This window comes from Microtus pennsylvanicus, chromosome 1, assembly GCF_037038515.1.
Source record: "Microtus pennsylvanicus isolate mMicPen1 chromosome 1, mMicPen1.hap1, whole genome shotgun sequence".
NCBI lineage: Eukaryota > Metazoa > Chordata > Mammalia > Rodentia > Cricetidae > Microtus > Microtus pennsylvanicus.
In genome coordinates, this window is record NC_134579.1 from 35,480,894 (window position 1) to 35,506,004 (window position 25,111).

Genomic DNA, 25,111 nt, shown 5'->3' on the forward strand with positions numbered 1-25,111 from the left:
TGCAGAGGCATAGGACCTAGGGGAGGCTTGGATCTATCTGAGGATTCGTCTTCCACTACTCTGAAGCCAGTTTCACCAACAGAGCTCAGGGACTTTACATCAACTCAGCTGCTGTGGTCAGATATCCCAGCGCTGGGCATTTTCATACATAACCAAAGATATTTGCTTTGGGAGGCAGTGTTAAAGCCACAGCTGCCCTTCCTACTCTGATCCGCAAACACGTCTGCCCTGCAGAGACTCTGTAATTGGCATGGATATCCAAATTCAGTGGTTCAGCTCCATGGGTCTCAACATGGGAAGGAAGCTGGGATGGGTCTTAGAACAGAAGGCAAGAGGCCGGAGGTGGCTGAGTCAGTCAAGTGCCTGTCACTCAAGTATATGAGTTTGAACTCCAATGCCCATGTAAAAACTTTATTTAGTAGAGGCAGGAGGATCCCCGGGGCTTGCTGGTGAACCAGGTTAGCTGAATTAGTGTCAACTTCTGCTCTCCTTGTGTACATGGGCGTACACACACACACATTATGCACACATTCCGAAGACTGATGTTTTCACAAGGCAGAACAATGTCTGGTGTCCAGGATGTATCTTTTATTGTTACCTCTCTTGACGGGAACTAGAAAATAGGACAGAAACCAGTACAAACAGGCCTTATGATAATAACAAGGCCATTTCATTTCTGTTAAAAAGCACCCCTGCATTTTACATCCACAGCAAAGTTTTGAATTCACCTCCATGGAACTCTGAGAATCTTCTAAGAGAAGTAACAGACATAAAAATAAAATCCCACGGTGACACACCGCCTTTGGAGCCCTGTTTTTGAAGTGCATTGTGAAGGAAGAAAAATGACCTTTCCTATAGCTATTAGATTAGGATATAACTTCTTTTCAAAGATTAGGGAAGTTCACGTTGGAAGTGAAATCTTGGTGGTTGACACCATCAACACCATGGCTTGTTTACCTTCCAATCAACCTGGTTCATTGCCAAAAGGAACAGCCGATGTTCCCTCATAGGGGGTGCTGTGACCTTGTTATGGAAGGAATGTCAAGTTCAGGCACTTAGTCCTGGAGGTGGGAGTGGGTCAGACGCCTACAGAGTGCAATCAGCAGTTACTGCCATTGCGTGGGTGAGAATTTAAAAGTGTCTCTTTCTCTCTGTAGGATAGAAACTAAAAGCGGAGAAGCAGCATGGGTGGGAGACCCAAGACACCTGCAAGAGATGTTTCAGTGAAATCCTGCAGAACCCAGGGAGGTCTTGCATATGGGGAAGGCTGTACAGTTGGCCTGAGAACTGATAGAGAAACGGGCACCATTTGAAAGTGACCTTCAGGAGACAAGCTAGGCAGGAGGGAAGAAAGGCTCCACAGGTTCCCCTTCTCAGGGAGTCTGGGAAACCCTGCCGTGATCAGGGAAGAAGAATGCAGGGCCCACCTGTGTCTTGTGAAGGGCTGACACTGTAGCTGTCACTCTCCTTGTCCACGGATCCTGTAGCCCTGGGTGTGGGCAGTCTCCAGTCCGTGGTGAGGGTGTGTGCTGAGATGGTAGGGTGGGGTCTGTTGAGTGTCCACTGGCTGGCATACCGGTTTCTCGCTGTCGGCCCAGCTTTCGCGTTCCTCCTGGTGGTGGGATCTGTAAGGAGTGAGAGGTAATGTGTATCTGTCTTCAAGGGTTAAGTATAGCACACAGCTGCTGTCCCCTACCTCCTGCTCCCTCACTCAGCCAAGCCCCAGGGAAGCCTTTCTTGGCTTTTCCCATTGAAAGTCCTCTTGCTTTCTTTCATGGCTTACCAAGTTGACCAAATACTTTTTTTTTTAATTTAAATTCCATACGCAGAGGAACAACCCATTTGGGTTTGGAAACTGTAGATAGATCAGAACCTTGTTTGTGGCCATGAACAATTGTATGACCAGAAACATTCATTTAAACTTTCTAAGTATCAACACCTCCCATAAGACGAGAAAACTTGACCAAATGTATGTGAACAAGATTTTCTTTCTAAGGTTCATTCAGCCTCCAGGGCTGGTGTAGACTGAATTACACCCTGTTCCTTACTTCCCCTCAAGTTTATGTTCTCATCTTGACTCCACAGATGTAGAGGAAAAACAGTCCTTTCATGCAGGATCAGTCAAGATGAGGTCAAACAGGAAGAGGGTAGGTCCTCATGACGGTGGCTTATGAAATAGACCCAGGAGATGATTGCCCCCGGCAGAGAACACAAACACTACATCTGAGTTCAGAATGTCCAATAAACAGAAGCTGAAGCCTTATGACACTGACATCAGAGTCTCTGGAAGACTTGTGGTTTCATATTGACTCATCAGTTCAATTTTCCATCCAGTTATTTAAGCTGAAGTCCCTGGAGACAAAAGACCGCATCTTCTTTCTGGTCCAGCATTCTCTCAGCACATGATAGCAAGTCTCTCGATGAGCATCATGGGAACTTTGATGACCAAGACGTGGGTTGCTTACTATTTAACTATCTATTGATCATATTATCTGGATAACATGTATTCACATGTCAGCAGCCTGCTGTCAGGGATGTGTGTCTTCTTTAAATCTGGAACTGAAGGCAACAGGCGAGTAGGGCAGAGTGCTCTTAACTCAACCCCTGTGAACTAAAAAAAGGGACATACTAGTGGCTACCTGTGTTGGACCCTAGAATGGGTCAGCGTATTACCTTTCCCGAAATTCTGTGGACCAGGGGAAGTGTCCTGTTCCCTGGAGTGATTTTTTTTTCTTGGATTCCAACTGAAAGTAGCCTCGGGTCCTGGAGGAGTCCTCCCACTTCTGAATTCTCTGTGTCTTAGAATGGCATGGTCTGGCCACCCTGTTCTCATTGCTGATACAGCTATCTCAAAGGAGCAAACTGAGATCTAATTTTTGACACTGCTGCCTATTCTCAATTACATGCTCCCATGAACCTGAATGTCTCTCCAGAGTAGAGGCAAGGGTCTGCCTTTGGAGCTATCTCTATGGCCCACAGTACAGCCTGAAATTGCTTCATGGATGAACAATGGCAGATTAGGCATGACGTAGCTCTTAGGCACTGTCTCTCTCTCTCAGCCAGTTGTAGCCTGATCCTGGCTGTCCGGGTCTGTAGTTAGGTGGCCACAACCATGACTTGTCTGTAATCCTTGTTGGAACAAGAAATGCTGACACTGGACATCAGGGGAGAGCCTTTGTGTGTGTGTGTGTGTGTGTGTCAGAGAGAGAGAGAGAGAGAGAGAGAGAGAGAGAGAGAGAGAGAGAGAGAGAGAGAGAGAGAGAAATTTTCCCCTTTGCAGGTTTCTAGTTATTGGTATTTGAACCAATCCATCATTCTAAGATTCAGGAGAGGAACATTAAGAAGACAGCCAAATCAATACATTTTAAGATTCTCTGGGTCATCAATAGACCCAGTCCTGATGTATGCTCTCAGCTGCATTGATTTTATTTTATTTATTTATTTTTTTAGACACAGTTCATCTCTTGCAAAATTTGGTAGAAGAAGGCTTTATTAGAAGACAGTTTTTGGCCTTGATGCGAATGCAAATGAGCGATGTCCGAGTGTCAGAGCCCATTGCACAACAAGGTGGGAATGATGACTGTGCTTTTCCCAAGGAAGAGGAACATTCCAGAGAGGTCCTTCACAAGACAGAAAAACAGTGTCACGGGTAGGAGTCGAAATGTCTTTGATAAGTGGAGCTTAAATAAGTACAGCTTGTTATTTAAATGCTAATGAGTCTTTTCTAGAAAATTACCCAGCCCCTTATGTAAGTTTTGAGGAATCTCGTGCTTATTCTTTGGGTTTCTTGCAGCCACTCTCGTAGAGCATTCTTGAGTTTTCTCTTCACCTGAATGCTGGGACTGGGGCAGATTCAAAGCCCCTACCTGCCTTTTCAAGTCTCCCACATTCTTGCCCTGTTTCCTGAGTTTGAAAGATGGCTCCTCAGTGGGAGGGCACAGGCCTTCCTTCCCACAGCCCCCTCCCCCACTGAGACCTCCCTATTTGGAAAATTTCTATTCAAAGCTAGAACTCTTTTCAAGTTAATTCTATTCATTATCCTTTCTTTTTCTTTTTTTTTTTCTTTCCCCCTGGATGAGGACAGTGCTGGCAGTGGCCTGATAATATTGAAAATATAGGTCATGGTATTAGTTTTCTGAGCCGTAGGCCACAATTCTGTTCTGTGCTATGTAGGTGTCCCAGGGTTGGAATTGTGTCAGGATGTGGGAAGACAAGGATACTTGACACATTTTTTTTTTTTAAATAACCAGGTTTGGGTGACTATTATTTTGTATCTTAACTGAATGAGGTGTGACAGCTTCCAAGACAGAGATGCAAATACTTGCATTCTGCTCAGTGTTTTCTTTGCATAGTTACTAGCTCATCTAGGGACTTTTCTGCCCCTGCATGGCAGATCTTTGTCTGGCTCGCAAGCCTCTAATATAAATACAACTTGGTGATTAAGCAGCATGCTTGCTAAGCAGCCAACGAGTCAGAGGGCAAGGGCTATAAATACCTCCTGGCCTCTCAACTCTGGGTCTAAATCTGCATTACGTTTTTGCCCATTGAATCAAATTATTTTAATTATTCTGAATTTGGGATCAGAGAGGATTGTGTGGGTAATAGGTGGTTACAAAGCATGTCACGTGTGCTGTGCTCACTGGATTAGTCTTCTTTTAATCCTCTGCAGGCCCTGTAGATGAGGATTCAGCAATGCATGGGGAGCTCAGCAGTCTTCTCATGCATGTGAGTGGAGCTGACCAGTTCCCTATTTAAATAGCAAATATTTATCCAGGACTTATGGTGCACTCTATCGCTGGGTCACCTTGCCCACAGGAGCTATTTTTCCCTGTACTAATTCTCTAGTAACATTCTGGGTGATAGAGTATATATACATATACATGTATATTTGAATATATATCATATATAATATACTTAAATATATATTTGATGCATAAAAGTTCAACATATATAATATATTCAAATATATATAATATGCTGAATTCAACATGTTATATATAATACATTTCAATATATTATTTATATGATATATATATGTATATATATATATATATATATATATATATATTCTACATCCACTGGTTCTACACACAAAGATTCAGCCAATCAAAGATAACACATATCTAGAAAACAAAATGTGTCCATCTTGAACATGTAGAGATGTCACTATTCTCTAACTACGATAGATAACAACTATTCACATAGGATATACAGTATACCAGGCATTTTAAGGAATCTGAAGATTATTTAAAGTACACATGAGGATGAGTACATGTTCTATAGAAATGATCTATAGATCATTGTGTTGGTTATTATTTTGTTAACACAAACTGGAGTCACCTAGGAAGAAGGAACCTCAACTGAGAAAATGACCTCATCAGATTGACTTGTAGATAGGCTTGTGAGGCATTTTCTTAGTGATTGATGGGGGCGAGGGTCCAACGCACTGGTTGGTTCCATCCTTGAGCAGGTGACCTTGCGTAGTATAAGGAAGCAGGCTGAGCAAACCATGGAGAGCAAGCCAGTGAGCAGCTCCCCTCTATGACCTCTGCATCCGCTCCTTCCTCCAGGTTCCTGGTATGTCTGAGTTCCTGCCCTGACTTTGCTCAGTGGTGGACTATAATCTGTGATGTGAAAGCGGATACTAGTCATGATGTTTATCACAGCAATAGAAAACTAATTAAGAGCCATTTACACACGACACTCGAGCAGCCATGGCTTTTTAGCAACTTGGAGGCCCTGGAACCCCAAGGAAGAATGATATTTAAAGAACACTTGGCAAAGGCTCTGTATACAAGTGAGCACATTGAATGAATGAACAACTTTCAGATAAATATGATATCCAGACCCTAAAACCTGATAGGTCATCACGCCATCTCTGGGGATGGGTGAGAAAGAATGGACATCAATTTAATTCTCCAACCCTACTTGAGTAAGTTAAATATCTTTTGCTTCCTATTCTTATTTTGATGTCAGCACTCCATAGCTGATAAGCACTTGAATATCTTTAGCAGGTACCTAAGGTATGTCAGGTACTATGGCATGTGCTGGGAGCAGGATGTGAATGAGCCCTGGGCTCAAGGGTGCAGCATCATTGTCATCCATGCAGGAGAAAAGATGTGAACTGAGCAGAAGACATGACCAAAGGATGAGTATTCATACACAGAAAGCAATGAATGGCACCTAGTTCACATTCTGCAGCCATGATAAGAATTCATACACGGAAAGCAATGAATGGCACCTTGTTCACATTCTGCAGCCATGATAAGAATTTGGCACAACTCTCTGGCAGGCTAATAAAATACTTAGGAACACATATTTTGCAATGCAATCACGTTTGTATACAAACAACAGCTTTCAGACACTCCAGTCACAAACAAAGGCTCCTGAAGTACAACATGATCCTAACGCACAGGATAGAAGAATGTTGTCTTTTGTAGTTGAGGCCATGGGGAAGATAGTTGGATCATGGAAACCCTAGCATTCATCAGGACTGGATTCTAGAACCCCCTTGGATACCAAAGCCTGAAGCTACTCAAGACTCTGACAAAATGACACAGTGTTTGCACAGAACTTATGTGTGTCCTCCCACACACTTCAAAGCACAGATTCCTAATAGCACCTAATTTAATGCAAACGCTGTAGAACTCTGTTTCACTGTGTGTCTGAGGGAGAATCGTGATCAGGGAGCCTCATCTATGAAGAGTTTGATTTGTGTGCAGCTGCATTCGCAAAGGCAGAAACCCTAGGTACATAACTGGCTGCAGGAATGAATCTCTGCGGATACAACATGCTGTAACAAACTGAGCTTATACCACTGGACCACATGACTGTGACACAGATAGGACACCTGCTCAGAGGTGATGGCAAGCTCCAGGGAGCAGGACCTGGGTTCCAGAACATTTCTGAGTTTCAAGCTTTTAAGCTGCTGCGGGGCCAGTCACACACTGTCATAATTCAAAACAAAACAAAACAAAACCCAAATACTGTTGTTCTCTCACAGTTGTAGTTTTGAGAAAAATAGTTAATGAGAGAATTAAAAGATTCCAAACATCTTCAACAGAGGGTTTTCAGGATGACGCTGAACAAATCCATCTTAGGATGGGAGGAGGGTGATACATGCATTTGAATAGCTTTCCTCACTGTCAGCATGGTTTAAGGAAACTCACTGTAAAGAAACAAACGTATTCTCAAGTTATAGTGTTTCCAGATGATAGCCAGGCTTGATCCTGGGAGAATATCAGAATGAAACCCAAGTGCATGGCCTGGCTTGGGCAGCTGTTTCTCTCTCTCTATGGCAGCACCACAGGGCTGTATCTACTCCGGCACTCTGGAGAGTCCTGGGGTCTTTCCCTTCCTGTTCTCTGCTGACGGGCAGCCCCAGTTCTCTGTCTAATAACCGTGGTACCCTCTGTCCTGGGTCAGCACTTCCATAGAGGTCTTCCCAAAGGACCCCAGTCCCACTGTCCCTGAGCCTGTTTCCTTGACCCTGCATCTCTTCATTCTGTCTTGTCTTTATCTAGCATTTACTAAGGAAGAAAACATATTCCTTGTTTAATGTCTGCTTTCCTCACTAGGATGAAAGCACACATCTTTCTTCATTTTATTTGCATTTCTGCCACCGAGTATGAGCCATATATGCAAAGTAAAACCCAAACAAACATTTCTAGATGCTGAATGAATGAATTCCTCCATTTCCCCTGTGATGTTTAACAACTTGATAGTCCTGAGGCATGTAGCACACCCCTCTCAGGATGCCCGACTGCTTGCTGGAGTACCTGTGTCTGTACATGATGCAAATTCATCTCTGTTGATATTTTAAATGGCATCAAAACCACTTCCCATTATCCCAGGGCTTATTCTTCATGCAGTTGGAAGTTTCTGGTACATTCCTGTCCCTGTCTCTTCTCCTGTGTTAACTATTTGTGATTCCCTTTGTGCACGTCATTGCTCTTTGGCTATTCAAAGGAAAGCATAATTCTGGGTTGCTTTTTACCTGGCAGATGGACCCCATGTGCTGCAATTGAGGCAGGCAAGATGTATCTCCAAGATATGTCAATTTTCCCCTGATTTAAGAGCAAAAGATAGTCTAGAAACCCAAGCAGGCACTGCCGTGAAGGGGCTGAGCTAGACTGTGGTTGGAGAGAGGTCAAAGGCCCTGAAGCATTTTAGTAACAGGGCTCTTAGTTTGTAGACACAAGTCCAGGGACCGAGTAGTTCCACTCATACGCTACGTGTGTCTTCAGAACATCCTGACATTCTCAGAAGGAAGGAAGCACGCTTCGCACACGGGACAAACCGAACATTGCTTCAGCACAGCCAAAGCACGGTTTCAAATGATTCTCAGCCCCCATTCAGTGCCTTCCTGAGTATGACAACCTGGTTTGGGAATTGATCAGTCGCTTCACGAAGCTCACTTCAGGGCATGAACTAGAACTTGCAAACCGCAGCTTTCAGCAATGCATCATGGATTTTCCTCATGATATAATGCTGGTCTACAGTGTGACTTTGTGCAAAGAGAGCGATTAGGGACTTAAAAGCTAGGCAGCAAAGCTTCCAAAATGCCAGCAATCAGGACATTAATTTCTCACCCTTTAAGGGGATTTAAGAATAGTTTCAATTATGAAGAAACAAGGCTATCTAATTAACAAGCTAGATGCGCATTTAGGAGACTTAACTTCTTTGCAGTTAATAATTTCCATCTATTATTGATGCAAATATGAATAATTAAACACAACAAAATCTTTAGATTAACCAGAACCATCATTTTTCTGTGTATAGGAGAAAAAAAATGTAAGCTAAGAGGTCAGACATGTTAGCAGCAGCCTCCTGGTTTTCCCACTTGATATGTGCAACTTGGGGGCTGTCTGTTTGAAACTCCACCTTCCAATAATGAAACAAGGATTCTGACACCTGCTTTATGAGCCGGGGTCTTGAAAAGTTGCTGAAGATAACACTCATGAGGTTGTTTCTCTCCCCAAATGGTACACTGGCAAGACACGCTAAAGTCAATCACCCTTCTCTTTCCCATGTAGTAGAAAATTCAAAGGATTCAATTCACTTGACATTTCTAGCAATATCTACAGTAAACCAAAACTAAGACTTGTTGGTTCGAGTTGACGCACATCAACCAGTGTCAAATAATAAACAAAATCTCAATATCCCAATTCAGAGTTCACCACATCTATTACTTAGGTGTGCAGTTGAGAAGCCCCACGGTTTTGTTTGCTAGGGACACGGATACTGTCAGCACTGATAACACCCACACATTCCGAGCACTGCTGACCACTCACTCGTTCCTGGCCGAGCATCTGAAACGTCCACTAGGGGCCCGGTGGCCTGAGATACTGATTGATAATGCACGGTGTGAGTTACTGTCAGTGACTTCTGTTTAGCTGCCTCTCCGAAGTCAGCATCCGTCAGCAGGACCGTGGAGCGGTCATCTATAAGAGGGGACGCACAGAAAAACAAAGTGTGTTTAACAAGGATAGGAACACACGCCAGCACTGTTTTGTGTCCCTCTAAAGAGTCACACACACTTTGGTACACAGAACGGTAGCTACGCTGAGGTGTGTTTTTTCTCTCTTTGGGCTCAGTTTTTTCTGAAACCAACACCAGTGGGGTAGCTGACCACTTAACACACCTCAGGTTTATGTGTTTGTCCATAGCTTGCCCGAGATAGCGTACAATGTCAGTGCTCCCAATGATAGGGTGGCCTTGTGGCACAGGCCCCTTTGGCTGCTGGAACACCCTGAGGAACTAGGGAATGAAACCTTGCAGTCTTCCACAGTGGGGCTGGCTGCCACACTGTCCTCAGCCAGAGTTTGGAGGACAAAGGAGAGAAGGGCTATCCTGAAGAAATTGGTGGGCTTTTTCCTCTCCTTTAAAGGGATGAGGCCTGCTCCTTTTGAGTTTTAATCTGTAGTACATGCTTTGACTGACTTCCAGGATGTCTCTCTTGTAAGAGAACTCTCAGAGCTCAGACTCAGGGCTGGGGAGGCAGGAGTCAGGGCCTAGGTGGATTCTGTCTGCCTCCGAGTTCTCAGGGGACCAGCTGTGTGAGGCGTGTGCCACTCTCTGTCTGAGGACTGTCATTACTTTCCACACTTACTTTAGAGTTCTTTGACATAAAAGGAGACTTTGGTTGGGATATATATATAGTTTCTGTACATTTTCAAAGACTGTGATTCAAGGTAAGGTTCTGATTACCAGTTAGCCAGGACCCGCTACAACATGTCAGAAGGGGTGGGGGTGGGGGGCCACTGATGCTGTGTTCATAAACAACACGGCAAGGCTTCTGTGCCCAAAAATGGCTCTGAACAGAGCGAGCCTTACAAAACCCAGTTGCTGTTCAGGCTCTGGCAGGAGAGGAAAGGCCTCTTGAAGTTAGAATCAAATTTCTTGGCAGAGAGCTGGGGAGGAGGCTGCCAAGCTGTCTGTGAGTGTCCCAGCGGGGGCACAGCACAGGTTGGTGCCGAGTTGAGTGCCAGAGCTGGGCTGGGAGGCTTGGCTCTCGAGCTATCATTTGACCCCTCACAGAAAGTAGGATCTGCACAGAGATGAAGTGTCACAATTAGAGCTGGCACCAGAGGCCCTCTCTCTGCATTGGTTGGTCATTCATAACACAGCTGCATTGTGGATTCTGGTGGGCAGGTTTTTTTTTTTTGTCTAAACTGAGATTCATGGTTGGATTATAAACCTGTCCCAGGAAATGCCAAGTGTCTGTCTGTTTAGGAAGTTAGCCATCCATTCCGGACAGAGATGAATGGCGGTCTAATATTTTTTATAACCCAAACCCGGATTGTTTCCTAGTAATTAGGAAATGCCATTGACCCACTATTGGGGAATTACAGGAGGCAAAGGATGGTCGGTGACAGATGATGTCGGGCAGATTGTGATGAATCTCTGGCCGCAGGTCATGGAGACATGCAGAGATGACTGGTAGACCGTCTGGTGTTCAGCCAGCAACAAAGAGACCCTGGAAGCTGTGTGCCACTGACAGGCTCCATCCCGTTGTAACAGGCATTTGAAGGATTAGGAAGGTCTAAGGAGGAGCATTTCACAAACATCCTTCCTAAGTCCTCACCATATTATCTAAGGCTGTGATCTGGCCAAGCTCCCTAGTCTCCCTGTATTCTGAAGTGAACACACAGGGTGTGGCTTAGAGAAGTGCGAGGCCAAAGGTGGTTTTAGTTTTAATGCCCCACCTCCAGAGGTCAATGAGAGGCATTGCACAAACCCAAGCAGCAAAACGATAGACAACTTCAGAAGCAAAGCTGGCTCGTCTGTCTGCACTGAGAAAACCTAACACACCCTGCTGCATTTCAGATAAAGACGGGCTTACGATTTGACGAGGACCTAAGAATTAATGGGAGTCAGCTGACGGAGGCCCAGACTAGACTTGGTCATAGTTTTTCTAAATGAGGCTATGCCTGGACTGAGTTCTGATGCAGAGAGGGCAGCCTGGGCCTTGGCATTTCAAAGCCATCATCTCAAGAGACTTGTCAAGATGGTGGGACAGGGAAAGGGTGAAGCTCTCACAGGAGACTTTCCCTCCCCTGCCCTGCCCTTGCAGCCTTCCTGGCAGGAGGAATTCAGGGACCAGACTGGGAGGCAGGCTGCGTATCCAGGCCATGGGATTGCCCTGGCAGTGAGCGGCAAAAGACACCATCCAAAACAAATGTCATTTATATAGGGGCGGTCCCAGTAGCTGTCTACTAAGACACTAGTCTATTTCATGGTTCTCAAAGCCTCACGGGACTTCAAGGGTGCTGAAGAATCCTGTCGGTAGGACAGCAGGTGGCAAGGGCCTATCGCTGGAGGAGGGTGGCGTGGTGGTAACACTGGAGGTGTGCCAGAGCCCCTGGGTCTGCTTCTGCCTGGTAACTTTGCTCAGCTATGGAAACCTTTTCATGTCTCACATAAAAGCAGTTAACCTTCCTATGTGCTGCTGGAAGATTGAGCAAGTAACCCACAAAAAGCGCTATAAGAACTCATGGGATTTAGAGAGCTCTCAACAAATGTCAGGGGCCACTGTGACTGTTACAAAGAGAAGTTGACTGCTCAAGATGTTGGGTTTGTGAGTGAATGGCTAGAGTGCCTGTCTTTTTTTTTTTTTTATGTCTTTTCTGAGAAACTGGGGCCTGGGTGTTCCTCTCAGTCAGGATGCTATGGAATGCTGGAAACAGGGGAATGCTTACTTGAAGGCATTTATTTACATGAGTGTTAATCAGATTTTGAAGGCGAATTTAAAGGGAGCTGACCTTGTTGGAGTTGGCGAGGAGAGTACAGCCGACTTCTAAGACGGAGCTTTAGGAGGTGGGCCCCAGAGGCTCACTGGGTTGTAAAATTTTCATCTTTGGAGGGACAATGGTCTCTTCAGGAAAGCCCCAAAGCTAGCAGAGCTGGGGAACTCTCAAAGTACATTTACTAGTATTTCTTTTTCCCTTCAGTTTGTCTACTCATAGGGCAGCTAAGATATCCTATCAAGTACTTCTCAGTAACAGAACTCTGGGTAACAGAACCAACAGGCACCTCACCTATGGTCTCCATTGTATCTCTCTCTTCAATCAAAAGCTGGGCCCTGGGTATATCGATGTGCATTCGCAGGGTCTGCTGCTGCTTGCTTAGGGTGTCCGAAGTCCGCGTGTTCTTACTGAGAATAAAAGAGAGGATGTGTTAGCCAATCCAACTCACTGAGACATTACGCCAGCATGTCTCTCGATATTTATTGTTTAATTATGAACACAACTTGAAGAGAAGAGAGGGGAATATTCATGACAGAAAATAGCTTTTCCTTCTTTCAAGGTAAATTTATCACAATTAGATGTCAGTAGACAAAGGAGATTCAGAACATATAAATTTCTAGTAGATGAGATCAATAACAAATCAACCTTGAGAAAAAGCCCCATTTCTTGGGTAAAAGTGAAAACGAAACACGCAGAAAAGGGACATTCCAACAGTGACATTCTCATTTCTCAGGCATGCAACACAGTGAAGACAGCAGGGGAGGAAGTCTGTGGACCAGCTGGGCAATGGACGGTGCTTGCACTAACAGATTTGTATTGATGTCTCGTGTCCTTTGGTTTTTGTTCGAGTGACAAATCACTTGTCTCTTTAGCATCTCCAGCATCACTTTGGCTTTCCTAGCTGAGCATGTATTTTGAAATAGAGAAAAAAAAACTTCAATTACTAAAATAATTTTATCTCGAAATTTGTGTACCAGAAAATTACTCTGAGAGCGAATTCTCTGAAAGTAAATGGAAGGAGGTGGTGAGACTGTCTGGTGTAATCACAGCCCGTTACAGCCTGCAGCTCCAAGTTAAACTTTTATGCTGGCCGACAGGGGCCTTAATTAGCAATCCACTTTAGAGGTGGTTCAGGCTTTTTTTTGAGGATTGCTAGATGTTAAAATGTTTTATAAAGCACCCCCTTTGCAAGTAAAAGGCATTGGTACACTTCATCAGTGAGACTGTTTATGGCAGCCCTATATCCAGGGCAGAGTCTTCAAAGTCTACAGAGGATAATTTCTGGAGGCAGGTTGAGGTCAACCTGATGGGTGCTTACCTCCTTCCTTCCTTGTTTTTTTGTGTCTGTATGCATGCATGCCTTTTATGCCTGTGCACGCGGAAGCCAGAGTTGACGCTGACTGTCTTCCTCAATAGCTTTCTATCTTGTGTTTTTGAGATAGAGTCTCTCTTTGAAACCAGCGCTAGTTGTTTCTTCTAGGCTACTCAGCCAGCAAGTACTCAATAACTCAGACACAGACACACCTGACTTTTTAAGAGTGCTGGGGATTTAAACTCAGGTCCTAACATTTGCATGGCAGGCTCTTTGCCCACTGCACTATCTCCCCAGCCTCATTTGCTAGTTACTCTCAAGGGGGCACCAGAAAGCTCTGCCCAGTGCATCTCAAATGCTTTTCTCTCTAATGAAAGAATTCTTAGGCCTCTGCTTCCCCTGTTCTTCCTTACCCACTCCTAAACCAAGTGACAGATGGGACCTGAACCACCAACATCAGGTCCATTTTGAGAAACCTGTTGAAGCCCAGGTTACAACTGGATATATTATGATGCCCCTTTCTTCACAAAGCACCCCACAAGCAAGGCCATTCCTGGAAGGTTAACTGCTTCTCTGAGTGCTCAGTCTTGAACCAAATTCCATGCTCTGCAGACTCGTAACTGGGTGTAAGTGGGTTATTTTCTGTGATTGTGCCAATCACTCGCAGCCCAAATTCAAGCCTTTTGGCCTGGTTTTTCACATGGTCTCTATATGCTTTCAAATTATTTCACTTCCCATTGCGCTTGTGGTTAAAAAAAGAAGGGAGGAAAGTGCAGAGATTCACAGAGCTGCAGAAAATGAGGAGCATTTGAGATCCTTGGGGGCCTGTGTGCCTGCCATATTTCCACCATCTGAGTTTCCACAGAAACATACGGGCAGCCTCTCCACTGTGAATATCCAGAAGACCTGTTTAGAAGCATCACAGAGGACTCGAGCATGTCCTTGCACAAAAATAGAAACACGAGCGGGTTCCTTCTCCTCAAACACAGCTCCAAGGCAGCCAGCAGCTGCTCTGACAAACTATGAGCACCCGTCACAGGTTCCACTCAAGTAACAATAAATGGTCCCCTGTCACAGGAACACAGGGAGCAAGCTAAGTAACTGCTTTGAAGGTCGCTGCTGGCACCGAGCCAGTGACACGTTGTGGACAAAGACGGTGAGGTAGTGAGGGCTGGAGAGGGAGTCCTGTCTCTTAACGTAAGAACCTTGGGACCCAGGGCCTCCCCAGTGCTCCCTGGGACCCAGGGCCTCTCCAGTGCACCTTTTGCAGGAGGCACATCTCCAGCCCTTCCACAACGTCCTTGTGATACTTGCCTAGCAGCCATCAGTAGGCCAGGCTGACCCTTCCGGGGAATCCCTCCCGCCCTAGCCCCATTCTCTACTTAATTTACTTTTCTTGGCACCATTACTCTCCCGTGTATGTTTAATCAAGTCAATTAAACATATGTAATTGGTTTATCTTGTTCATTATCTGTCTCTCCCAGTGGAATCTCAGCTCCACAGGGATATACTCATCTGGTCTGGTCCTTACATGTCTCTAGAACCCACAACAGCAGGTGGTCAAAGGAGGAGCTTTATAAGAATATTCTAAACGTGTCAGGTTATCATGGGCAATGAACCATAAGACTTGCAACCTAGTCCCAAAGGCTGTGCTGTAGTTGATACCATTCCTGGTTTAAAATGCTGGGCTCCAACTAAGGTGTTTCATAATATTAATATTCACTGGCATGTTTGGCTTTCTATTGTTTAAAATATAAAGGAAAATCCTCAAAAATTATCACCATTGGTCATTAGAGCCACAGCAAACCTTTAAACAATGTAATTAGCATATACCCATTGGCAACACCTAGAGCATTCTATATGTCTTTACTAAGGAAAAAAATGATGGTTAAAAAAAATTGATATAGCACAGGACCCAGCTGAATGTGTTAGCTATCACAATGTGACCTCTGGTGAGCCATTTGATATTTCTCTGTTTAAAATGATAACAGCGGGGAAAGTGGAGGAAGCCTTATGACATGGTCTTCCCCAGGTCATTCAGTGACTTTATTGTCACTATAATTCTCTAAAGTCTTCATATTTCCTTAGAGCCTCATGTGTCAGAATGTGTGTGTATCTGTGTACGAGTGTGTGTGCCCTGGTGTATGAGCGTATATGTGTGTGTATGTATTTTGTAAGTCTGTGTGTGAGTATGTTTATACATGTCTGTATGTCTATGAATATGAGTAAATGTGTGTATCTGAGTAGTGTGTGTGTGTGTGTGTGTGTGTGTGTGTGTGTGTGTGTGTGAGAGAGAGAGAGAGAGAGAGAGAGAGAGAGAGAGAGAGAGAGAGAGAGAGAGAGAGAGAGAAAGTGTTCGGGGGTACCAGTGAAGATGGACTTGCTCCAAATATGATCAAATGACTAAAGTATAAAATAACTACAGACAGAATCATATCCGGTTGTGACATCTGAAAGGACATTTTGAGATTATATGTACAGAGATGCGAACATGAAAAGTCTAAACTAGTTTAAATTCTAAGTTTGAGTTTTCTTCTCTCTAGCACCAGCTCTCATACTGATGCTGGTCCTTGGACACTGACATAAGCTCCTAACTATTCAGAGCATGGCAGTCTCTGCAGCTTGGAGGCTGGTGTACACACATGGTTTTCTTTTTCTTTGCTCTTTATCTCTTTCTCTCTGTGTCTGTCTCTCTCTTTGTGCTTCTCTCTCTCCCCTCTCTCTCTGTTTCTCTCTGTCTTCTCTCTGTGTGTCTGTCTCTGTCTCTCTGTCTGTCTTCTCTCTCTGTTTCTCTTTGTGTGTCTCTGTCTCTCTGTCTGTCTGTCTTCTCTCTGTTTCTCTCTCTCTCTCTCTCTCTCTGACACATATGTGTATGTGTCTATACACATATAGAGGCCAGAGGTTGATATCAGGGTGTGTTTCATTCCCCATCTTATTTTTTTGAGACAATGTCTTTTCACTGAGCCTGAAGCTATCAAAGCAACTAGGGTAGCTGCCAGCAGGGCCCTGGTGTCTGATTGTCTCACCCCTGTAACTGGGATTACAGATACCCATGGAAACACTTGGCTTTTCTGTGAATGCTGGGAATCCAACTTAGGCCCTCATGTTTGTACAGTAAGCACATTATCTACTTAGCTATCTTCTCGGTTCAGGTTTTCTTTTCTTTTCTTCTTATTTTTAAAGCTATTTTTACTGAAACAAATGAAAAGAAAATCTCACTTCCAGGATTGTTACCCAGCATGGGGACATCACTGCCTCTCCTTCTCAGTGAGTTCCACCTATTAGCAGTACTTGGAAATAGTTTTGCCAATCATTGTTGTTTTTTGGAGGAAAATCAAAATAAACAACAAGAATTGGTAGTGGTTGCTCTAATGGGTAGCATTTCTCCTCTCTGTGGCATTTGTGAGGATGAAATGTGCGCATGGATGCACGGAGCCTTGTGATGCGTGGCAGTGCTAAGCCAGGGACCTCAGGAGGGCCAGGTATCTGTGATTGTAGTTGGGTAAATCTTCATTCCCAGACTACTACAGCTAACCTTGCTTAGTAATCAAAGACCTGGGGGAAAATGTTTCAGTAACACAAGATTAAGACAGGGAAAATTCTGAACATGTTCAGGTAAGAAGCAGAAGGCAAAGAGAATGATGTGCCCAAGGTAAGAAAGTCAGCTGTTGGCCATGAAGACCAGGACATGAGCTTGTGACTTCATATTTTCCTCTTAACCATAGCTTACTAACTCCTCAGCTGCCCAGGAAAAAGAAGTTATCCAGATTAGGGACCACAACTCAGATCTACTTTTTATTGATGGATATGACTAGCTTAGACCTCTTAACCACCTCCCAAACACAGTGAAACTGAATTGCCCAGTCTGTGGTGGCCTGACCAGGGAAGCTGTCAGTCTAAGACTGAGCTGGCCCAGCATAACAACATCACTGCCTCTCCTTCCTAGCGGATCCCACCTCTTAGAAGAGTTTGAAAACAATTTTCCCGGTTACTTTCGTTCTTTAAAAGATCTTCAATGTGAAGTGGTAGTGGTTGCTAGTTTAATGTTCCTAACATTAATTGATAACCAGTGGGAAGACCACGATTCACTCCTACTGAGCAGGTGACCTTTCAACTCTGCTATCTATCTATCTGCTTTACCAAAGCCTATTCCTTTCTAAGCTCTTGCTCTGGGGACCTTCTCAATGTCTATTACTTTCTAAGATCTTGCTCTGGAGCTAGCAGGGAAGGCTATGCTGACATGCATTCTGGTTCTCACAAAAAGCAAAACTCAGATCATTCTTACTAAACAGAAAACACAGACTATGGTTTCACATCTTTCAAGTACAGGTGTGAGTTATGCATACGGACACCTCAAGCATATTAGGAGAGATGCTAATGGGAGGGAGGGGCTGAAAAATCCACACAACAGGGGAAAAGCATCCTGCAATTGCCTCCAACTTTTCAGGAGAATGCAGAAGCCCTATTGGAGGCCAGATTAGCAAAATGGCCCCTGCGGATGGGCAGCTGAGGTAAGCAGTGGTCATACCATACAGAGCTCCAGGCGGCTCTCATCACTTACACTGTTGATTATTTATACGACAGAGCTTTTTCAAGAGCAGCCAGAAAGAAAAAAAAAAAGAACTGTATGGGAGATTACCTCATTTTAAATGTCAATTAATTCATAATTTTCCAGCCTATATTATAAAATTTGTTCTGCTGAGTCAGTCGTTATAAGTCAAGTAGCTTCTGCATCTTTACTTTCTAGATGCTTCATCTGATAAGTCCGGAGGGGCCCGGATCCAGCATATGAGACTACAAGGCATCTTACTTCCTTAGCGAACAATGTGGGTTACCAGATGAGCATGGCCGTGAAGGGTTTCATGCAGAATCTCTCACAGAAGTCTGACGTTTTCTGATTAGAACTATATCCTGAAGGAGATATTTTGAGGAAACTTGGATTTGTTTGCCTTTCATTCAAGTCCAGACTCTCGTAGCCATCTGTCCATTGGACAAATTCATTGATCTATGAAAAGAACTTTTAAATTCTACATGACTCACATAGGCCCTGTGCTCTGATAAATACCAGCTCCCAAACTCAATCACTAAAATTCAAAATGCCTGTGCCCTGCCTTTCCGTTCCCATTCTTAACGAATGACGTCAACATTCATCTAATTACTGTCACCCAACATTTCAGAGTTAGCCTGGATTCCTGCCATACTATTGCTTTATACACACAGGTTTAAAAACACACTATCTCCAAAGATGTCTCTGAGAAACAATCTCGGTACACCAACGGCATCCAGTCTTCCTATGCTGCCAAAGGTACTAGTGGCACAGGACATGGACTCCTGGTGAATAACAAATTGACAACTTATATGTGTAGATGGACAGAAAGTGGGAGTCAACCGCAGAGGACACAGTGGAAAGAGCTCCAACGCATCCTCTTTTTCTCCCAATCAAGGCAACCTAAAATGGCAACCCCATGTTGCCTACTAGGGACTCTGATAATTTTCTTGTTTTCCACATGCGTATTTTCCTGTTTCACCTTTTATTTGATCATTGCATTATTTTGTTTGGTTTTGTTTTTGAGACAGGGTTTCTCTATAGCTTTGGTGCCTGTCCTGGAACTTGCTCTTGTAGACCAGGCTGGCCTTGAACTCCCAGAGATCTGCCTATCTCTGCCTCCCAAGTGCTGGGATTGAAGGTGTGCACCACCACTGTCCGGCTGCTCATTACATTACTAAAATGCCTTTAGTAAGAGTATTAGGGAAGAGGTAACATGCCATCTGATTAACCCACATATGTAACTGCTCAGTCCCACAATGCTCCCACTTTTACAGAGTGCAGAGGTTAGATAGCACAGGGACGGGAATGTTTGAAGGCAAGGGGCTGGGGGCTGGGGGACAGGAAGAATTCCGTCTGGGGGGCATGGAAGTGAAATGCCCTTCTTCTTCATGCCATTGTCTACCACTGGTCTTGTGGACATTTACAGGTAAAGCTTGAAAAGAGGCACTTATGTTTGACAGTTCTTCCATGGCTCCTATTCACTGCATCTGCACATCAGTGATGAACGAGGACGCCACAGTGCCGAGGATATATTACTCAGGCTCCATCAAGGCCTGGAGTGCAGGTACAATAGCAATAGGAACTGGAGAACACACAACTAGAAGGGTGCAGAAGGCACTTAGGAACTGAAGGTGAGGGTCTCTCAGTCCACTGTGGCCTTTGGAGCACTGTGCACAACACATTTTCCTTTGTAGCTTTTCTTGAACTGGGCTAACTCTGTAGAAAGAAATCTCGATCTCAGAGACTGCTTACCTAATAGAAGCAAAACTCAAGCTCTCTGTAACACACCCTTGATCCCTGCTTTGGCAGCAACAACCTACTGCTTGAACCCAGCCCACAGGACAGCCATGTGGAGCAGTCATTCGGTGTCTGTGTAGCCAGCCACCCATTTACATGGGTGTTTTGGAATATAAATGGAAATTATATGTTGAAATGAAAATATGCCACCAACTTTAGATCATTCTTATCATTAAGAAACAAGCAAGGCAAAGTGGAACTGTTCTTTGACACATGATGCCCGGGGAACGATTAGAACATTGTGTTCTTACCTCATGAGCATTTCAGCCAAGCTCTTTGCATCTGGGGAGAGAAAGCTGGTGTTAGTACAAGATCAACAACTCATAATTAATATACACTTAGAAGAAATCAACTCATTTATGTGGTCATAACAAACCCTCCAGTCAGATGGCAAGCCATTTCAAGTGCATTTGTTTACCAATGCTACACTAATGACCAGAGGCTTTATGGTTCCTTTATTTCTTCTACATACGACTCTTTTATGGCTTTTATTTATAGCAGAAAGATGCATGAGGATCCTGTGCCCATAAAACTGCAGACATCTATTAAACTTTTTATTCCAATCTATTTATTTATCACTTCTAGAAAACCCAGTTTTATATTCAATACTCAGAAAATTAACGTTTGGGAAAAATCATTTATGTAGAACAAACTGACTCTTCATTACCCATGAAAGACAAGAATGGAAAATTTAAGTCACTGTGCCTCGCTTTAAAGGGGTTCAGTCTAGAGCTCTGTGCCCTCAGGTTGGTCACTGATATTTTTTTACAAACTTGGATGTTTTATTTCAAACTCAGAAATAAAACTTTATTGTGGAATACCCCTCCCCCATACCCCAAAAACTATTTATAGAGACCTGGTTATCACCTCTGACACAAGAAATCATATCTCAGAATATTGTAGGACAGATCGACTTATTTGGTAACACTATTTAGAGATGGCTCTAAAGTATGATTTATGCTTTTTACACGTTCCCTCCTGGCAAAAGTGAAGTTTCCTTTCCTGGAACACAAAATCCTCGTGGTCTCTGTCTCCTCTCTCTGTCTCCTCTGTCTCTCTCTCTCATTTATTTCACTGCTCTCTGATTTTATGTTAGGCACCCTGTTCAAGGAATAGAACTTTCTGGAAATGGATTTGTTTGATGAAGAAAGGCATACACAGGGACATTTGCACCTCCTCCTCTGGGGGCTGTGATTTGCCTGTTTTGTCCCATGTGCAAAGATGTGGGGACAATCTCAGATCAATTATCTGGCGATGACCCCAGGAGATCGCTCTACGCCACCGGGCCATGCCAGTTCCCTTTGGAAGCCTCAACGTGGGGGCCCCAGCTTTGTGCACAGATGGGTTCAGTATGGAAGACAAAACTTGCCCCCTCTATTCCGCCCACATGGAAAAACACAGGAAGCAAAATAGTACCGAATCTCCCAGCTCATGTCTATATATTTGTCTGCAAAGATGAAGTAAATAGCATGAATCTCTACTCTTCCTGAATGATTTAACACGTACAAAGTAAATATATCTATGGGATGCCAGAAGCTGGGGAGTAATTAGCTCCATGTAACACCCAACAGTGGCTAGTACAATATGCTAAGGAAGAGGACAGAACTTTACAGAGTAAATACTTGTCTCCAGCTCACACTGGGCATGTTCATCTGAGATACCCAGCCCCGCACACTTGCCATTACACTACATCTTTGTTCCAGGTTAGCCACCAGCACTCCTTGGGGGCTTTCCACACTAATGTGTAAGGTGCCAAGGCTTCACAAAGGAGAACAGAATTTTCAAGTACCCCTCTGATTGAACAGACCTTGGCTGTAGCTGGTTGGTCTCCTTCCTGGCCTACGATTACTTTAGGATTGGGCCGCAAAGCCATGCCAGTCAACCCTGAAGCCCATCCTTGAGAACACATGTCTTCCTTCAATCTTAGCTACCGTGATTTGCTTCTATCTCAGTTGGAAACTTTGGGAAAGTTGTACTAGTTGAAATTCCTGTCTTCTACAAGTTCTCTGGAACTAAGCTAAGAAGCCCAACTCTTCAGCACAGTTTGGGTTTGGGTGACGTGACCCTGGAGCATGTTCTAAGGACTTGTATTATATCACACTTGTTATCTTAGGAGTACAAGATGAATTTCTCTAGTATCACTGCATGGCGGTTAGAGATGAGGACACGGGTTCTGAGTAGCATGCCCACTGTTGGTGGCTCACACAGTTTCTCTGCCATCCTAATGGTGCTTTGTACCTGGAGAAGAGTGAGAGAGGTAGACCCCCAGGGACACCAAGGAGCAGACGCCTGGCCCCATCGGGTTAAGGGATCCAAGGATACTAGTGCATCAGACTGAGCCAGTCTGGGGAGAAAGAGACTGACCTCTGCCTGGAAGGGGCCAGGAACCTCAACTGAGGGGGTAGACTTGAGTGGTCAATCTGCTCCAACACAGAGGACTCACAGCATGGGCATAATGAACTTGTTCAGGAAAGAATGTGTCTCTTTGACTGGATAGAGAGGTCACCGGCTTGGTGATGGATGGGGGTGGCCCCGGCGTTATGGAGGTGACTAGCATGGTCTGAAAGCTGCTGCCTGGCTAAGATAAGGCTGAAGATGGCAGAGGGGGTAGCTGGGGATGAGAGGGCTGTCCACTGGTACTCATCATGTCTTTTACTCAGGAGGGTTGGATAGGAAGTTGGATGCTGTGTTCTCCCACCAGCTTCTTACAGGGGACCAAGTGAGAACCTGGGAGGCTTGGATTAAGGAAGCAAGTGGCCCAGGAGTGGGAGTGACATTACAATGTGATATTAGAGCCCTGACAGTGGTAGTATGGACAGGACAGACAGACTGCACAGAGCCCAGGGAAAAGGCTAGAATGGGGATCCTCAGCAGGGGATAGGACCAGGGGTCTAGCAGGACATGGAACCTAGCTTTAAGTGGAGAGCTGAGGAGACCTCACCTAGAGGTGGTGCTAGAGGTGCTGGGTAGGGCTATTTACAGGCAGGCTAGGAGTCAAGTTAGGGAGAGATCTGGCAAAGACAAGGCTTGAGCGTTGCTCATGCTCCTATAGGAGAGGGTAAAGCCCAGTGGCACATCTCAATCGTGCTTTCATTTAGGGAAAGGAGAGAATCTGGAGCAAGTTAGTATATCATAATAATTGTGGAATATAGGATCTTAACGGTGACAGAGGCCTACAAATTAGCTTCCTAATGAAATTTAAAATCCCTTCCCTTGGGTCACAGGCGGCTATTACAATGTGCGCTACCTTTAGGGGGTCCAGAGCTGGGGTTGTGGGTCACCAAGGTGACTGTTTCCTGTTGTTGTACATCAAGTGCCCCCTGGCATTCCAGGATACCCAGAATTCAGCGCTCCCCCAACATCTCCCCATAGGACCTTGTATTTTGTTTCTTCTTCTCAGCTCAGTTACTAACTGGAGCGACCCCAGAATCAGTGTCTAATCTATTTTTATCATGAGGGAGAACCAGAAGAGCAGCTGATTTACACGTGCCTCCCAGGGCCACACCTATGATTGACACTCAAAAGCAACTCCATGCAGTAGGGATCTGCAGCACTGAGTTGCTCAGTGGGAGCTCCTGTGGTACTCTAAGGTGTCCTGCCACTCTTGATTCCTGCTATGCCTTTGACTCTCCCTCCCTCCCTCCCTCCCTCCCTCCCTCCCTCCCTCCCCCCCCCCGTCTCTCTCTCTCTCTCTCTCTTGTTGGGATATGACTGGACTTCCAAGGCCCTCAGCTCTACGTTGGCTCTCTGTCCCCTCGGGGCACCAGTGGCAGTTGGCACCGTGGCTCTTCTCTGAGCTTGTAGCTGAACACTCTCCAATCTTGCCTGTGGTCACCTGTTCAAATACCACTTTCTCTCCCTCTTCCTCTTTGCCTCCTGGGTATAGCCTAGTCCTCAGTAGATGGGAAGTGGCCCAAGACTTCTTTGGGATCCTCTTTTATTGCTGTTTTCAGACAGGGTCTTGCTATATAGTCCAGTCTTGGGTCACATTCCTGATCTGGTATCAGCCTCTTCAGAGCTGGGGTCACAGGTGGGTACCATCTCACTTGACATTCCAAGGATACAGTTGCCCTCGCTGGTACTGAAATTCTTGACACACTTTCTGTCTATAGTAATAAGACCTTCTGAGGCCATCTAAATAGTATTGCTGTTCTCATGCTTGGGCAAAGTGCTCTCTTCTTGAGTTTAAATTCTCTAAAATTCTCAAGTACTTCTCACAGGGCATAATTTCTAGGTAATTCCTTACTTTGGGCCCTCTTTTATGAAAGGCTTGTGATTTCATAATGTACTTTATTCAACCAGCCTGAGTGCAGATAGTTTTATATGTATATAAATTATATATATATATATATATATATATATATATATATATATATATATATATATATTCTCTTCCCACACACTCTTGAGATTGCCATATCCCTTACAGGAGCTGCAAATGATTTTCTACAACTCGTATAGAAGACTTTGCAGTTCTGCTGATTAAATGTCACTCTCTTGACTGTAGCCTTCCAAACTCCATGCTCTCTGGACTCTTCGCTCTCCTATCTTTGTCTTCCTGCCCATCTGTATGAGCTACATACCACAGTCTGCCCAGTCCTCCATGGGGCTCACCACAACTGACTTCCTTCCTTATCAGCCAACCTTGCCAAAACAGAGAGTGGGTCTCTCCCACATCTCTGGTGGCTCCTATTCCATTTCTTGATGGCTCACAAACCAGCCTTTCCACAGCTTAAGGTAGCTCACTTCAAAATAAAAGGTTATGAACTGGTTAGTTCTTAGATGGGCAGATACTCCCCATCACCTGGCATCTCTCATTCACCTTTGGTGATCCAAAGACTCTCCACAAAAATTTGTGGGTCATGGTGGGAAGATTTTGCTTAGAAACTTAAAATGGTCTCCCTTGGGGTCTCTTAGAACTTGAACCCTGTGATCTGATTCCTGATCTTTCCTGTGGTAGTTGTGGGGAGTCTTCAGTGAGATGCCAAAGCATTAATTGGTGTCTACGCTTTTCTCATTGTCTTTTGAGACGTGTGATTGTTTTATTTCAACACTGAAAAACCAACTAGCTCCCAGCAACCTTGGCGACTTTGTAGGTTTGGGGAAAAACAGCCAGCTAATCAGGGCTCTGATAATGGTTAAGCATTTAGAGCTGTCTCTGTCTGTCTTTCTCTTCTCATCTCCTTTAGTCAGCCTATCCACCCT

General features: G+C 44.6%; 1 protein-coding gene across 1 annotated transcript in view; it reads right to left on the reverse strand.

Annotated features, from left to right (window-relative positions):
- The window catches only part of Dscam (DS cell adhesion molecule), a 556,660-nt gene that overhangs the window by 17,627 nt on the left and 513,922 nt on the right, over positions 1–25,111 (reverse strand). Inside the window, exons 28-31 of the mRNA XM_075961310.1 lie at positions 20,158–20,188; positions 12,540–12,655; positions 9,294–9,443; positions 1,428–1,625 (exon numbers count right to left, since the gene is read on the reverse strand). Coding sequence (XP_075817425.1) covers positions 1,428–1,625; positions 9,294–9,443; positions 12,540–12,655; positions 20,158–20,188 — 495 coding nt within the window. The remainder of the gene's footprint in view (positions 1–1,427; positions 1,626–9,293; positions 9,444–12,539; positions 12,656–20,157; positions 20,189–25,111) is intronic.